The sequence below is a fragment of the Paramormyrops kingsleyae genome, chromosome 14 (assembly GCF_048594095.1).
Source record: "Paramormyrops kingsleyae isolate MSU_618 chromosome 14, PKINGS_0.4, whole genome shotgun sequence".
In the NCBI taxonomy this organism is placed as follows: Eukaryota; Metazoa; Chordata; class Actinopteri; order Osteoglossiformes; family Mormyridae; genus Paramormyrops; species Paramormyrops kingsleyae.
The window spans coordinates 15033871-15049331 of NC_132810.1; the positions used below are offsets into that span (position 1 = coordinate 15033871).

The window sequence follows — 15461 nt, forward strand, 5'->3', positions numbered from 1 at the left end:
ACACATACTTGCACATCTCCTCCCACATGCACAACAGCCACCAAATAGGCTGATTCAGACACCAGGCAGCCATGGGCTGGGAATGGAGGAAAGGGAGCAGCGAATGTGTGTGTGTCTGTGTGTGTGTGTGTGTGTGTGTGTATGGGTGTGGGGGGGGGGGGAGGCTGGCATCACCTGAGTCCAGGCCTTTGCTTGGCTGCGGTGCCTCGCCGCAGCGTACTTGGGGGGGGGGGGGGAACAGATGGTACCCTGCTGTAGCAGCCAGCTCCCCCCCAAATCCAGCACCTCTGAATTATTCATCCCGTCGTTCTGAGGCGAGAAGCGGGGGCACAGGTCCGACTCGGATTTCGGATTTACCAGGCGCCCTGCCCCCCTCCCCCCCCCCCTGCATCATTCTCACAGGGGGCCTTTTGAGAGCCATACCCCATGGCAGCTCGCGGCGGCCGGGGGGCGCGGCCTTAGCCAGACAGAGGGCTTCCTCCTCTTGGTGCGGCTCGGTGCCTGGCGGGGGGCACGACCACCTGAGCCTCACAGCACAAAGAGCCGTGGGGCTGGGGGGACCAGCGCACACTGACCTGTGCACAGCCTGGGAGGGCATTTAAAGGGGTCACCTGCCATCAGCGCCCCCTAATGGCAGCAGCTGGGTTTGGCTACAATGCTCCAGTCCCCAGAATGTGTGTGTGCCTGTGTGTGTGTATGCATGTGTGTGTCTGTGTGTGTCTGTGTGCGTGTATGTATGCGTGTGTGTGTCTGTGTATGTGTGTCTGTGTGTGTCTGTGTGCGTGTATGTATGCGTGTGTGTGTCTGTGTGTGTGTCTGTGCATGTGTCTGTGCATGTGTGTGTCTGTGTGTGTCTGTGTCTGTGTGTGTCTGTGTCTGTGTGTGTCTGTGCATGTCTGTGTATGTCTGTGTCTGTGTGTGTCTGTGCTTGTCTGTGTGTGTCTGTGTGTGTCTGTGTGTGTGTGTGTCTGTGTCTGTGTGTGTGTGTGTCTGTGTCTGTGTGTGTCTGTGTGTGTCTGTGCATGTCTGTGTATGTCTGTGTCTGTGTGTGTCTGTGTGTGTGTGTGTCTGTGTGTGTGTGTGTCTGCACAAGGATACTCCCGTGGCCGCTGCCTAGCTATCTGACACTCTGGGGAAATATTCACCTTAATTACAAATGGCTCTTTAAAAGGGAATCAGCTGAGGAGCCAATCCAGCTGACAGGGAAGAAGGAGGAAAGGAGAGCGGCTGGTATGGAGGGCGGGGGGGGGGATGCTGAGGGATTCAAGATGTGGAGCCGTGGAGTTATGGGGCGGAGTCAGGGCGGGTCGCTCACAGGAAGCAGAGGTCACCCTCACCTCACCCTCACAAACACATGCACGCACACACATGCATACAGATGTGCACGTACATATGGACATACATACACATGTGTAATGTATGTTATGTGCACACACATCTCTGTCACTTTAAACAAACTCTGTCAGACCCCTTTTTCCCCCGACGCATGTAAGTCGCAGACACTCTGACTGGGAGCACTTTCACTATCTCCCCAACCCCAACTGAAGTTCCCTGCAGCGACATCCACGCCCCCAGCCCATGGCCCCCCCATCCTGCCCCGAGGGCTGAGCTGTCAGCTGTCGTCAGGGGAGTCACTGGCTGTCACTTCTCTCTTGGCTCAGAGTCGGCAGCCTGATGCCGTTACGCGATGTGACAGGGATGGGGGGGGGGCACCTCCCTGTCAGGGAGTTGCGGGTGTCAGGCCATTCCTTGCTGCCGTGGCCCCCCTGGCCCCACCCTACTTCCTGCTTGGTTGTCCCGCTGTGACCGTGGTCCCGGTTCCCCCCCCCTAACCAGAGAGCACAGTGTAGCACACTCGGGCCACATGAACTGGCGCCATTCTGAGCACGCTCCCCGAAACACCCCCCAGTCTCCTTGGCCTGCCTCTCACTGCCCCCCCCCCCCCATCTCGCTATCAGCACTTAGACACACCCCCATTCTCTGATTTGAGGCCCACTGACCTCTCCCGCCCTGTGGAATTATTGCCATGGCATCTCCAGCGGAGAATGTCACCTTTCTAGGTGGGGGCCATTGACGGTCAGCTTCATCCCCCAATACCCCCAAAGTCTAGCTGGGCTCTTGCGTCACGTACGGCTTGGGGGTGACATGCTCAGGGTGGGGGAAGTGGAAGCTGGGAGGAATCCCGACACCTCGTGATGTGTGACACACTGCATAGTCCCTATCCTAACTCCTGCTAATGCTAATAATTATTTTTAAGTAAAATTACTATTATTATTATTGTTACTGCCATTATTAGTATTATTATTAGCTAGACTGTAGTGGCTACAGTGGGCCATGTTAACATCGGAAATTACAAGAAGTGAAATCCTTGAATGATGGTAGCTGTAAAAAAGGCAAGGATGCAGCGGCTCTGAATCTCGCTCTCTGCCCCCCCCCCCTCCCTCCCTCCCTCCCAGAGGAAGACATGTCCAGTATACAGATCATGTGCGCCTGGTGTCAGAAGGTGGGCGTCAAGCGGTACTCCCTCAGCATGGGCAGCGAGCTCAAGAGCTTCTGCAGCGAGAAGTGCTTCGCCGCCTGCCGCCGGGCCTACTTCAAGCGCAACAAGGTAAGGGGCCTGTTCCTCTCAGCCAATCGTGCGTATGCAGGGCGGACCATGTGGCCACACTGCTGACATCACTTCCTCTTTACTCCTGCATGTATTTGTACTGAGGCTGCTTTTACCCAGAAAGTGCGAAACACTGCGCGATTGAGTACGGTGCATCCCCCTCTGAACTCTTCAAAGTCCAGTTCTTTAGCGGAGGAAAAAAAGTCTGCAACTCACAGCTGAGGCCAAACCCAAAGTTTCCAGATCTTGTTTTTAGCTTTTTAATGATGTGTAGAGGCTGCTGTGAGAATGCGGCAGTGAGCTGCTGCTGCCGCCACTGGATCGTTTGGTGGGAGGTAGAATATGAGGATGTAAAGTATACTCTCTGCTTTCTCTCCCGTCTCGAAGCTGGGATATCTAAGGAGTCCCACTGTGAGTATGTCATATCTTCATTTCATCTTCATCACTGCTTATCACTATGGCCCATAGCGCTCTGTGACGATGCCTGACCAAGACTGACATGACATGCCCACTAGTGTGTCGTACAGCCCCTAGCTGGAGCTCGCAGTCACGTCCGTGAGCGCTGCCCCTTGTCTGCTGGGGCAGAGGCCACACCCCCCCCCCTCTGAACACTGTGCACAGGATGACATTGTCATAAGCTACATGACAATCTCATTTAAAATGCCTTTTAAAGGACCACACCACCATTTACGAAGCACTTATCAGTTAGGAGCCTCCCCTTCAGATACAGAGTATGCGCCAAAGACACGGTCGGACGTTGTGGCTGGAATTCATCTTGGCCTGATATGTCTCTAATTATCTGTATATTAGTATCTAATAAGTATCTAATATTAGTACCTCAGTCAGGAACAGGAGTTTGACAAAGAATGGATACAGTGGGATTTTCAAGTGTAATCCAATACGGCAGAGTGGATCCTGCTTGTTCTAGAATTACAACATTTGTTACAGGGATACTTTCTGTAATCTCAGCCCGGGTTCCTGCCTGACACTCAGAAGACCCTCCTCTCTCCCCCACTCAGTTATGTGTGCCTTGGTATGATGGTGTGTTATATTACTATTTTAACAGTAAAAGTAAAGAAGAGAGTCGTGCAGTTGCTGTCGCTGAAGCTTCTGATTATTCATTTCTTCTTCAGATGGAGTATACTAATGAGTGGCTATAGTTTGATTTTCCATTTGTTCCTCTGGTTGTCCACAGATGCATCTAGGCTCTTAAAAACCTGCTCATGCAGTAGATAATGGTCCAAATAGGAGCGGTTTGTGTCTCTGTTCATGCCTGTATCTGATGAGCGCTAGCCAGGCTCACTGTCCGTCTTGCTACAAGCCCAGAGATCTTCAGCCCAGAGCCACAAACGGCTCTCTCACAGTGACTCCCCAGGGCTCCCTGCGCTGGGGCCTCAGGGCTAGGGGGTGCCGTGCTTTCTGCTCTCATGCAATGTGCTGTCAGACTGGAGTCGCTGTCTAGCAGCTCGTTAGCACGTCTGGCGGTCACTGCCGGCACCTGGTTGGCGTCCCGTCTGGATCCCACCTGGCCTCCACCCTTATCTTTCAAGCCCAGCTCTTCCTTAAACTTCTTTTTTCCACAATTCCTGCGACCTTTGTGCACCCCCAGGTCTGTTTCTGCCTGTCTTTAGTGTATATTCTCCGGGGGGGGGGGGGGGGTTTCGAGGCCACGCTGACAGGCGTCGCTCCTCAGAATGACAACAACTGCAGGCAATGTTCCTCTTTTAGCTCGGGAAATATTCCCTGCGGCCTCCCCACCCCCCTGCCCCCCAGCACAAACACAGAGGATTGTGTGTCACAGAGGCCATTCAGCCTGAAGGTGTTCCTTGCAGAGGCAGACAGCACTCAGGCTCACCACCCCCACTGCCCCCCCGCAGCCTCTCTGCTCCCTACACGCCTGCCCCCCCCACCCCGTTCTCCGGGGAATCCATGAGGGAGGAAAATCGATCAGATCAATGGAAATGAGATCCGGTGGGAGTGACCCACAGCAAACTCCTGTGGTCACTTGGGGTGCCATCACTGGCTGTGGGGTATGTGTCACAGCGCTGTCATGTGCAGGAGCCTTAAGCGTATCCCCGTTGGCATCTCTGCCTGTCCTGCCGCACGCCAGTGTCCTGCTCGGGAGCGTTAAGCTCGTCCCCGTTGGCATCTCTGCCTGTCCTGCCGCACGCCGCCGTCATGCGCAGGAACATTAATCGTCTCCATGCTGGCATGTCTGCCCATCCTGCTGCATGTCACATCAATAATGTGAAGCCTTGTGGCTACATAGATCTGCATTAAAGCCCTGCTGGTGAGCCCCCCCCCCGCCCCCCCGCCCCCGGCTGCGTCAGCCCATAGCATCGGGAAAACCACATTTCACCTGCTGCTAGAGGTGTCCGCAGACCCTACCCCAGGCCACTCCAGCATGCTAATGCACCCCCACGTCTCAGCCTGAAACAAAGGCCGCCCTCTGGCACCTGTCACTTGCGTGTGGCCGATGCTGTCCCCCAGAGCGCATTCAGGCACCTGTCACCTGCACTGTGCTTCACCTGCTGCTAGGCCAAGGGAATGGAGGAGCGAGGATATGGGGCCTAATGAGGCAGCCATTAAAAATCACAGGTGTGAGCGACACCGCAAATCAGCCTGCACGTATGGCCATTTTACACCCCCCCCAACTGATGCGACGGTCAGCTGATGAAATGCAGGAATAGCAGCCAGTGACAGACACTGTTCAGTGACCATGCTTTAGCACCTCCTACAGTGAGCTCTACCTGTGACATCACAGCTGCTGGTGTTCCAGGCACAGTGGCATTCTGGGTAGCTCAGGGTATGGAGGGGGGAGCCTGGCCCTGGTGCTATCCCTCTTAGAGCAGCCTCCTAAGAGCCCCGTTCAGCGCTGTGGTGGAATCCTACCCATCAGGGGGTGGGGGGGGCTTGTCTGTCTTTTGCTGTGGACCACAAAGTCGGCCACAACAAAGCCTCGAGTTTTTCCAGCAGCGGGGGTGAGGCGTCGCTCCTGGCCTGCCTGCGCTTGTCTGGCTGGCTTGGGGGGGGGCTGGTTTCGGGTTTCTGCAAGAACCTGCAACTGGCTCGTTTGCACAACTCAACCTGGCTCTGCGGGGAGATGGTGGGGGGCCGTCTGAGGCCTGCCCCGTGTGAGGAATTTCCGCTGTGCTGACTCCCCCGAGAGTTTCTGTCACCGTCAGTGGGCTGGGGGGGGGGGGGGGGCAGAGTGCGGCAGAATTGAATCGAAGTTTCTTGTTGATTAACAATCTCTGTATTTCCCACCTCAAACAACATCTACATAACTGTAAACACACACACACACATAGGCAAACATATACAAAAATACAAACACACGGCCAGTGCGGGACCAGTGTCAGTTAGCCGGCCACCCTCCATGGTCTGTCCTGTTGCTATGGATACCACAGACATCACTGGCAACCACTGAAACCCCAAAGGGGATGAGCCTTCGGATTTTCACCAGGGCTTTACTGGGAACCAGCATCCCATCCCCATCATCACCAAGGCTTTACTGGGAATCAGTATCCCAGCTCCATTACCACCAGGGCTTTACTGGAAACCAGCATCCCATCCCCATTAACACCAGGGCTTTACTGGGCACCAAATGTCCCCACAATGTGATAAAAACATGTTATTTTGACATTTTTTTCGGTCCCCACAAGGAGAAATTCAATTTTATAAAAATCTGTGACTGCAATCAAAAACTAAAAATACCAAAAGTCTCATATTTAGTTTGGTTACTTATGGTTAAGGTTAGGGCTGGGTCGGGGTTAAGGTTGTCATTGTTGGGATTAGGGTTGTGCCCATAGAAAGATATGAATACAAACGTGTGTGTGTGTGTGTGTGTGTTTTGGATTGGTCAGTTTTGACGCTGGGGCAGCATGTCTAGGCTGCGAACTAGGTGGGAGCTAGAGAACGACAATGTAAGTCTGTGTGTCTGTCTGTGTCGGTGTGAGTCTGTGTGTGAGGGGCTGCAGCCATACCACTCCTGGATGGAAGTTGCATTAGCACTTTAAAAGGCCTGCCTCCTGCCTCCTGTCTCCTGCCTCCTGTCTCCTGCCTCCTGTCTCTTGCCTCCTGTCTCCCATATCAATTTGTGCGACAGCATGCTGGACGTCTACTCCTCCTGAGAAGTGTGACAGTTTCCACTGTGTTCATGACTTCCTGAAACAGAAGTGCCGCTTGTTTTGGCCGCGCAGCTTTGAAAGGCATCTTTTTTGTCCTTCCATTTTGGAAGCACAGAGAACAACTGTCTATTTCTCCCTTTTCCCCCCTCTCTGTCTGTCTGTCCCACTCCTTCCCCCTCCCAGTGTGTCTGCCTCTTCTCTATTCCCCCTGTCCGTATCTCCCTCTCCTTCCCTCTCCCCATCAGCCTCTCCTTCTCATTCCCCCATCTGTCTCTCCCTCTCATTCCCCCCTCCCTGTCTCTCTCCCCTCCTTCCCCCCTCCCTGTCTCTCCCTCTCCTTCACCCTCCCCATCTGTCACTTCGTCTCCTTCTCCATCCCAGGCTGTCACTCTCTCTTCTTCCCGCTTCCTGTCTATCTTTCCTTCTCCTGCCCCCTCCTTGTCTGTCTCTCCATCTCCTTCCCTATCTATCACTCCCTCTCCTTTCCCCATCCCCATCTGTCTCTCCCTCTTCTTTCCCCACCCTGTCTGTCTTTCCCTCTCCTCTGCTCCACCTCTGTTTTTCCCCTCCTTCCCCCCTCCCAATCAATCTCTCTGTCTCCTTTTACCCCCCCCCCCCCCCACACGTCTGCCATGTTTGTTGCTCAGGGTCTCCAAATGGTCTCCTTCCAGCAGGCAGCATATGGTCCCCAACTTCGCTCCTCATTTATTCCCTGTAATGAAATTCAGCTTCGCTCCAGTTGCCCTCCCCAGGGGCCATTCCGCCCAGTCTGCATGCGCAGGGCCTTCTTCTCACCTTGGCTGCCGGCCGGCTCAGCTTCGGATATGTCCCTGGCCTTAAGGGCCTTGTCCGAGCCGTAAAGGCCACATTCTGAGCCGTAGGGGTGACGTCCTAAGCTGTAAGGGTCAGATCTGAACTGTAGCGGCCACATCTGAGCCATAAGGGCCACATCCCAAGCTGTAGGGGCCGCATCCCAGCCTTAAGGGCCACATCCTAAGCTGTGGAGGCTGCATCCCAACCTCAAGGGCCACATCCCAAGCTGTAGGGGCCGCATCCCAGCCTTAAGGGCCACATCCCAAGCTGTAGGGGCCGCATCCCAGCCTTAAGGGCCACATCCCAAGCTGTAGGGGCCGCATCCCAGCCTTAAGGGCCACATCCTAAGCTGTAGAGGCTGCATCCCAACCTCAAGGGCCACATCCCAAGTTGTAGGGGCCGCATCCCAGCCTTAAGGGCCACATCCAGAGCTGTAGGTGCTGCATCCCAGCCTTAAGGGCCACATCCCGAGCTGGAGGGACCGTGTTCCAACAGGTAACCCCCAAGTTACGATAGAACAGGTGAAAAATACTTTTGTGGACGTGTGTTTTATGTTTTCATATATCCATCCATTTTCCAACCCGCTTATCCTACTGGGTCGCGGGGGGTCCGGAGCCTATCCCGGAAGCAATGGGCACGAGGCAGGGAACAACCCTGGACAGGGGGCCAGTCCATCGCAGGGCACACTCACACACCATTCACTCACACATGATATATATATAAAATTGTAGCCTACTTATTTTTAAAATACATGTTTGCCCTTTAGAACCGTGGTCCAACCATGCCCTGTTCATTTCCGCCTGCACCCGTCCCTGCTAATTAAATTGTAGGAAGTTTTCCTCTGGTTCCATCAAAACTTACAGGTTTTGCTTCGGTTACCTGTGGGTTCCTGAACCCATGCAGGTACTGGGTGTCTTAGGGCTTTTCTTTACACAAATGTGGCCTCACTGTAAGTACTGATGTGCACATTACAGAGCAGTTTGGGTGCTTCACTAAGTAATAGTCAGGTATTTAAAGTGGCATTAGCATCAGCTAAGCTTTGCATTCGGGGTGAAATTTTCAGCACTGAGATTTTTTAGCTCCTCTTGATGGTTTCATTGCTGTTTCATTAAGTCACCAACTGAGGCACAGTAACGCTTCTGGAAATGACACACCATCCCTGAGACCTCAAACTGCCTGCAGCAGAGAAGCAGCTGGATCATGAACCCCAAGCACACGTTAGGGTCAAACTGGCCATAATGTGAGGGAGCAGACTCTGGGAAACGGGACCAGACACTGACACTCTCAGCTTCTTCATACGTGTGCTATCAAGAAAGGGGAGGGGAGGAGAAGGGAGGAGAGGGGAGAAGGAAGAAGAGGCGGAAGGTAGAGAAGGGAGGAGGGGAGAAGAGGAGAGAAGAAGGAGAAGGGAGTCGAGGGGAGAGGAGAAGGGAGGAGATGGGACAGTAGGATAAAGGAGTAGAGGGAGAGGAGAAAAAGGGAGGAGAGGGAGAGGAGGAGGAGGGATGAACAGAAGGGAGGAGAGGGGAAAAGTAGAAGGAGGGAGGAAGGAAGAGGAAGACAAGGGAGGAGGGGAGAAGAGAAGGGACAAAGGAGAGAAGGGGATAAGAGAGGAGATGAGGCAGGGGGAGAAGGAGGAGGTGCATATGGAGATGGGAAGGGAGGAGAGGAGAGCAGAGGAAAATGGTTGGAGGAGCAAGCAGGAGGGGAGGTACTACAGGGAACAGTGTATCTAATTAATCCTGAGAAGTTGCTTTGCTGTGAGAGGTGCATGCTGGGAAACAGATGAGAATCTTCTTTTTCGCACTGTGCAGTGTAACATGTGACTGCTCTTCAGCGTTAGCCGGCCCTGCCTTCTGAGGCACTCCCCCGGGGGTCCCTGTAGTCTGCCTCCTCTTTCCTGGGGGCTCCTCCGGGCAAAATGGGGGCGATGCCCTGAAAATGTCACGGCTCGGCTGACGGGACCCAGCAGCCCCCCTCTCACCCTAGACACACACATCGCAGGCTGCTGCTCTCATGCCCGACAATTTACTGAGCATGGGGGGGGCAGGGACCCCGGGAGCCAGTTTGCTGTGAGAAAGTGGGTGGGGGTGCTGTCTGTCCCCACACAGAGCAGTGTACTGCCCTGCAAGGCGACACTGTTGATTTTTTTTGGTACCAGCAATCAGAATGGAAACAAACAAATAAGCCCAGCTTGGGGGGGGGGGGGCACTGTAGGTCACATTTCAGAGCAAAGCCTGGGGGCTGTTCTCAGGCAAACAATCCCCACATAACCTCAGTCTCTGAGCGCTGGAGCCCCACAATCAGCTTCTTGTTCCAAACTGCAGTAGTTTATTATTTTGGGAGGGGGGGAGTTGGAATGAGGTAACCAGGTGTTGTACATTTAGGTAAACGGTTGTGTCTTGTAGCTGCTGGTTAACATTCAGGAGCCTCCTTCCTCTTTGTAGGGGGTGATTGTGGGTGGGTAGCTGTGAAGGTGACGGGTGGGTGGGCTGTGGAGTCCCCTTACCCAGCAGCCCTCTGCTTCCTCCTCGCCCCCGGCAGGCTTCCTCTTACTCATCCTTTGCTTTAATCAGCTCGCTCTATTCCCTGCTATCCCAGAATGCACTGCACCCCCCACCCCATGCCTGGACGCGGTCTGCCGTCTCTCGTCTGCTATGGCTTGGCTCCGCGCCTTTGGATCGCACCCATGAATCCGTGGCCGGTGCCGGTGCCAGCATATCGCTGTGCTACCAGGAAGCTGTATGTGTTTGGACCAGGTCCCTCCATGGTTAAAAGGCGAAGGGGTGTGCTGTGTGTCCCCAGGGATGGAGCAAGCTCGGGGGGGGCACCTGAGCAGGTGAAATATGCAGATGGAGGAGCAGTCAGCCAGGGGGTGCCATTTTGCCTACACCGTGCATGTGCAGAGACAATAGGCTTGGAGCGGTGCTGTGCGGCTGGGGCCATTTGCCGGGCCCGCCCCTCGACGCCCCTGCTCATCCGTGCCGGTGGGGGCTTTCTGGCTCTTCCTCATATCAGCGGCACACGCCGGTGCCTCATTAGCGCTCGGCGGCAATAGGCTGGATGGAGGCCAGGGGCCGAGGGGCCCTAATGCGGCCCCAAATCGAGCCTGAATAATGACGGGGGGATTAAGGGAGGCTGAGAGAGGGAGAGATTAGGAGAGAGAGAGCGATTAGATGGGGGGGGGGGGGGGGGGTGACTGAGCCGTGAAGTGCTCCGGCTCAGTTCAGAGCAGAAGCATGGTTCCTGGATACCAGGGCGTTTTCTTCACATGGACCCCCATCTGGCTGACGCACACTGCTCCCCTCCCCTCCCCTCCTCTCACTCCTCTGCTCCCCTCCTCTCACTCCTCTGCTCCCCTCCTCTCCTCTGCTCCCCTCCCATCCTCTCACTCCTCTGCTCCCCTCCCATCTTCTCACTCCTCTGCTCCCCTCCTCTCTCTCCTCTCCTCTGCTCCCCTCCCATCCTCTCACTCCTCTGCTCCCCTCCTCTCTCTCCTCTCCTATGCTCCCCTTCCTCTCTCTCCTCTCCTCTGCTCCCCTCCTCTCACTCCTCTGCTCCCCTCCTCTCTCTCCTCTCCTATGCTCCCCTCCCCTCACTCCTCTGCTCCCCTCCTCTCTCTCCTCTCCTCTGCTCCCCTCCCATCCTCTCATTCCTCTGCTCCCCTCCCCTCCTCTCACTCCTCTGCTCCCCTCCTCTCTCTCCTCTCCTCTGCTCCCCTCCTCTCTCTCCTCTACTCCCCTTTGCCCTCTGTTTCTCACTCCTCCTCCCATTCTCTCCCTTTCTCTCATTCCTGCCCATCTTTCGCCAGTATGTTACATAGCATTTGAACTAATTGTGAATAGAGGGTGTGAGTAAGAGGAGTGTGTCACCGCGGTGGTGTGTGAGTGGGGACTGCCGTATGCGAAGTTTGACAGGAGTGTGACTGGAGTGAGACAGGAGCATGTCTGGAGTGTGATAGGGGCATGTCCGGACCAGGTCTGGGGCGTGTCCTAAGCATGTCTGGAGCGTGATCGGAGCGTGTCCGGACCAGGTCTGGCACGTGTCCTAAGCATGTCTGGAGCGTGATCAGGGCATGTCCTCGGTGTGACTGGAGCAGTCTGCCACGGGTGTGAGTGTCAAAGCAACTCCATCATAATGCACCCCCTCCTCTTGCCTGGGGCCTGGACCTCTTGGGGGATAGCGCCCCCCCCCTTGACTAGATGAGCTCGCTAGACCCCACCCAGACCTGTCCGAGGGTTAGTAACTGAAGTGAGCTTAGCACACATTGAAAAGCATCTGGTTCTGTCCCTGGCAGAACCTGCATTTCCCTGCCTGCGATCACTGATGGCGTGGTTCTGTCTCAGGTAGGTTCTTCACCTGGGGTCCCTCTGTGTGGAGGAGAGCCCTGGGAGATCAATCTGGGTTCTGATTCCGGGGGATGGAGAGACTTGACTACCTCTAGGCCCCTGCCTGGGGGTGATAGAGCAGGTTCTGATTGGTGGAAGAATACCAGTGGCGGGAAGTGATGTCACCCACTGTCCACTTATAACACAAACCCCAGCAGCATGTGTTCCTTGGCACCATCTAAACGGTTCCTGCATGACCTGCATGATCCACCTGACAGAAAGGCCGCTTCAGCCAATCACAGCACAGGTGCCCGCCAGCCCACCCACCTGGGCGTGCCTTTCTGTTGCCATGTGAACCCTCTTACAGCCTGTGATCATGGATGTTCAGTGTCTCACTCTGTCATTGTTCTTTTTTTCGCCTGCCACGTGACATCCCTCTTTCGTTTGCTTTGTTTTTTGCCTTTCATTTGCTGCTCAGTTCTTTATTTTGTCAGTCCGTAAGAGGCCGTTATTTCTCCCCTTTAGGCAAGAGACGAAGACTGCCACGGTGAGAGTTTACCACAGCACAGCTATGCTAAGGAAACGCCCAGGCTTGTCTTCAAGATAAACAGCGATGTTCTTGTAAGGACGACACCCCCACCCCGCAGATAGCACTCGAGTGTAATGGCTAATGGTTAAAGGTGCAGCTTCACTGCCTCTTCTCACGCCATAATCACACATTTCTTGTGTTTTGATTTAATGTTTATGCCTTTGTTTCCATCCTGTGAGTTTATCAGGCCGCAAACATTTTTCATTTGTGTTTGTGTCACATTTCATTCTGCGTTCTGTTATGATGCAGGTGTGTGTTTGTGGGCCCTATGTACGGTTCTGTAGGCGCAGGCCGTTCCAACAAGCATCAAGGCCACAGGGTCACCCTGCGTGTCACCCAGCGTGCCACCCTGTGTGTCACCCTGTGTCCACTGTGTCCTTCCTGCTGAGGACCTGAACTAGCTCTGAGGACCAAGACTGTGACCATTCCAGATCTTGACCTTTGACATCTCCCCATCCCCCCCCACACTCTCCACCCGTTATCCTCAATCCCTGGGACACTAGTGACACTAGTTATTTTGCATAGAGAACTTGCTAGTCAGGCTGTGCGATGGTGCATGGGTTTGGCTTAAATGGGCTGTAATTGCAGATGTAAATGGGATGGAGGAGGGTTGGTGCAGGGTTTGTGTGTGTAGAGAGAAGGCACAGGCAGCACACGCACATACACATGTCTGCGTGATGGAGGTGGGTCACCTACGATCGTGTCTCTCCATGGAGAGACGCCGTCTCCGTGACCATGAAAAACGTGCCTGTTCTGCTGAATTTCACAGACTGTAATGTGCCATTAAGCCAATTTAAAGAACAAAACGGCAGGACACGAGGGGGGTTGGGGGGAATGTGCTTCATCTGCACAGATCCCAGAGCAGAGCATTGAAACACACGGCTGTGTGTGAGCATCTCGGTACGGAGGCGGCGTCCTGGGTACAGCGAGGAGAACCAGGTGACTTGGGGATGTGGAGCTGTCAGGGGTGGGGGAGCACCAGTGTCAGGCGAGGACGGGCTGGGCTTGATGAGACCCAGCGGAGCACAGGGACACCGCAGGGGCTGGGTCACAGCGTATCCCAGCATCCCCGGGGACGGCCCATCGGCTTGTGAAGGAGCGGCCTCTTAATTGTATGTGTGTGTCTGTGCTTCCCACCATCTGCTTGGGAACTGGGGGGGTCTCCGAAGAATGCTTCTTCATCCTATGGTATGGGGCTAGTGAGGGAGGGAGGGCAGGCACCCCCTTCCCCATGGTACAGAGGTCAGACTCCCCCTCCCCCCCCCCCTTCACAACACGGGACCAACTTGGGTCATGACCCGCATATTTTCACCTCTGGGGGGAGGGGGGGGGTTGTACCAGAGAGAGCAGCATCTCCTGTGAACCCCTCCAGTCATCACCCTCATCCTGCCCCCAGCAGTGATCCGTTTCCTTCTGCCCTCTGATACACAGACCTGCTGTGCAGGGCATGTTACACTGACAGCCCCCCCCCGGGGGGCCACCCTGTCATTTCCTGTGGCCTCTTGCGGACAGGGGCATCACCCTGTCCATGTGACATCAGAAAGGAGTGAGCGTGACCCATTCCTGGGCACGTGGCACTGGTAGGGCAGATGGGCGGATGTGATTAAGCCCCGCCGTACGCATTCACGCACAGCGGTGCCAGTGGGGGGTCCATTAGTGGCAGTGGGGGCAGAGCCAGCACCCTCTCCCCCCTCACCTGTCTCCTTCTCCAGCAGAATGGAAGCGTGTTTATAACTGATCGCCACCCAGCATCATTAGTGCCGCCATCGTCCTCCTGTTCCTGTTCCTGTTCCTGCTCACGGTCCACCTGCCGCAGTGGACCAGCACAATCCCCAGCCCATTGCCATTAACATCACCATCTTCTTTTGTCTGGCCCCCTCTCTCTTCCCCTCCTTCTTTTCTCCGCTGTCCCCCCGCCCTTATGAGATAAGCACAGCCAGCGTACGGTGGGGGCTATTGCCATGGGGCCCCCCCTGGCAGGCCCAAACACAATGCGTTAGAGACGCCTGGGTAGGGAATGGGTTGAGGCTGCTGCTTTAAGGACGTCCTGTTGAAGTTTGGTACCGAGCTCTCTGAGCCTGACAGTGAACAGCCTGAAAGCCAGCCTGAATTCAGGGGGGAGGGAGGAGAGCAGAGGGAGGAACAGTCAGGGTGTCTGTGTGTGTGTGTGTGTGAATGTGTGTGACTGTATGACCTTGTGTGTGAGTGTGTGTATCTGTATGTCTGTATATGTGTTTGTACATGCATGTGTCTGTGTCTGTCTGTGTGTGCATGTGTGTTCATGTGCTTCTGTCTATGTGTGTGTGTCTCTGTGCAAGCGTTTGTCTGTATGCATGTGTGTGTGCATGTGTATGCGTGTGTGTGACTGCATGTGTGAATCTGTGTGGGTATGTGTGATAGTGACATTTAATTGTCTCTTGCATGTGACAGAGTAATGTCTGTGTCATTAGTTCATTTTTTTTTGTTGTCAGACTGTGGGTGACATAGGTGTTAGCCTGTGTGGGTGTTATTAGCCTGTGTGGGTGTGTGCTGAGTTCAGTGCTAATCGAATGGCTTCACACAGCACATCAGCGCTCAGTGGGGTATTTTGGTCTGGGAGACGGATGGACATCATTGAGGCTCCTGACAGCTGATTAATGCCTTAATTAACTCTCATGAGCAGTGCCACTTCCATTTGGAGCCGCCAGAGCGCTGGATTGCTCTGTGGTTTAACTTCAGTGCCCACATCTCTGCTATCGGCTCGCCAGGGCTGGCAGTACCTGGTGTTTGGCACATTGGTTTTCAGAGCATTACAAGTGTTCTGGTAACACCCAGTGCTCTTTACGGGAAACACAAAGAAAGAGGGACTAAAGGAGACGAAGGATAGGGGACAAGAGACAGTTAGAGGGAAGGAGACGATTGACAGAGAGAGGGAAGGAGACGATAGAGTGAGAGGGAAGGAGACAAGAGGAAATGGGATAGCAAGGGATGAGAGACAGTGAGAGGAAGGGGAT

At 54.6% G+C, this 15461-nt stretch overlaps 1 protein-coding gene across 13 annotated transcripts in view; it reads left to right on the forward strand.

Moving 5' to 3' along the window:
* The window catches only part of sobpa (sine oculis binding protein homolog (Drosophila) a), a 72168-nt gene that overhangs the window by 46758 nt on the left and 9949 nt on the right, over nt 1-15461 (forward strand). For 11 of the 13 annotated variants that reach the window (XM_023834653.2, XM_023834651.2, XM_072699385.1 and 8 more), the window contains 3 exons: nt 2457-2608; nt 2996-3019; nt 12405-12500. In XM_023834653.2, the coding sequence (XP_023690421.1) occupies nt 2457-2608; nt 2996-3019; nt 12405-12500 (272 nt within the window). The remainder of the gene's footprint in view (nt 1-2456; nt 2609-2995; nt 3020-12404; nt 12501-15461) is intronic. The other 2 variants (XM_023834645.2, XM_023834649.2) reach the window with 1 other exon arrangement.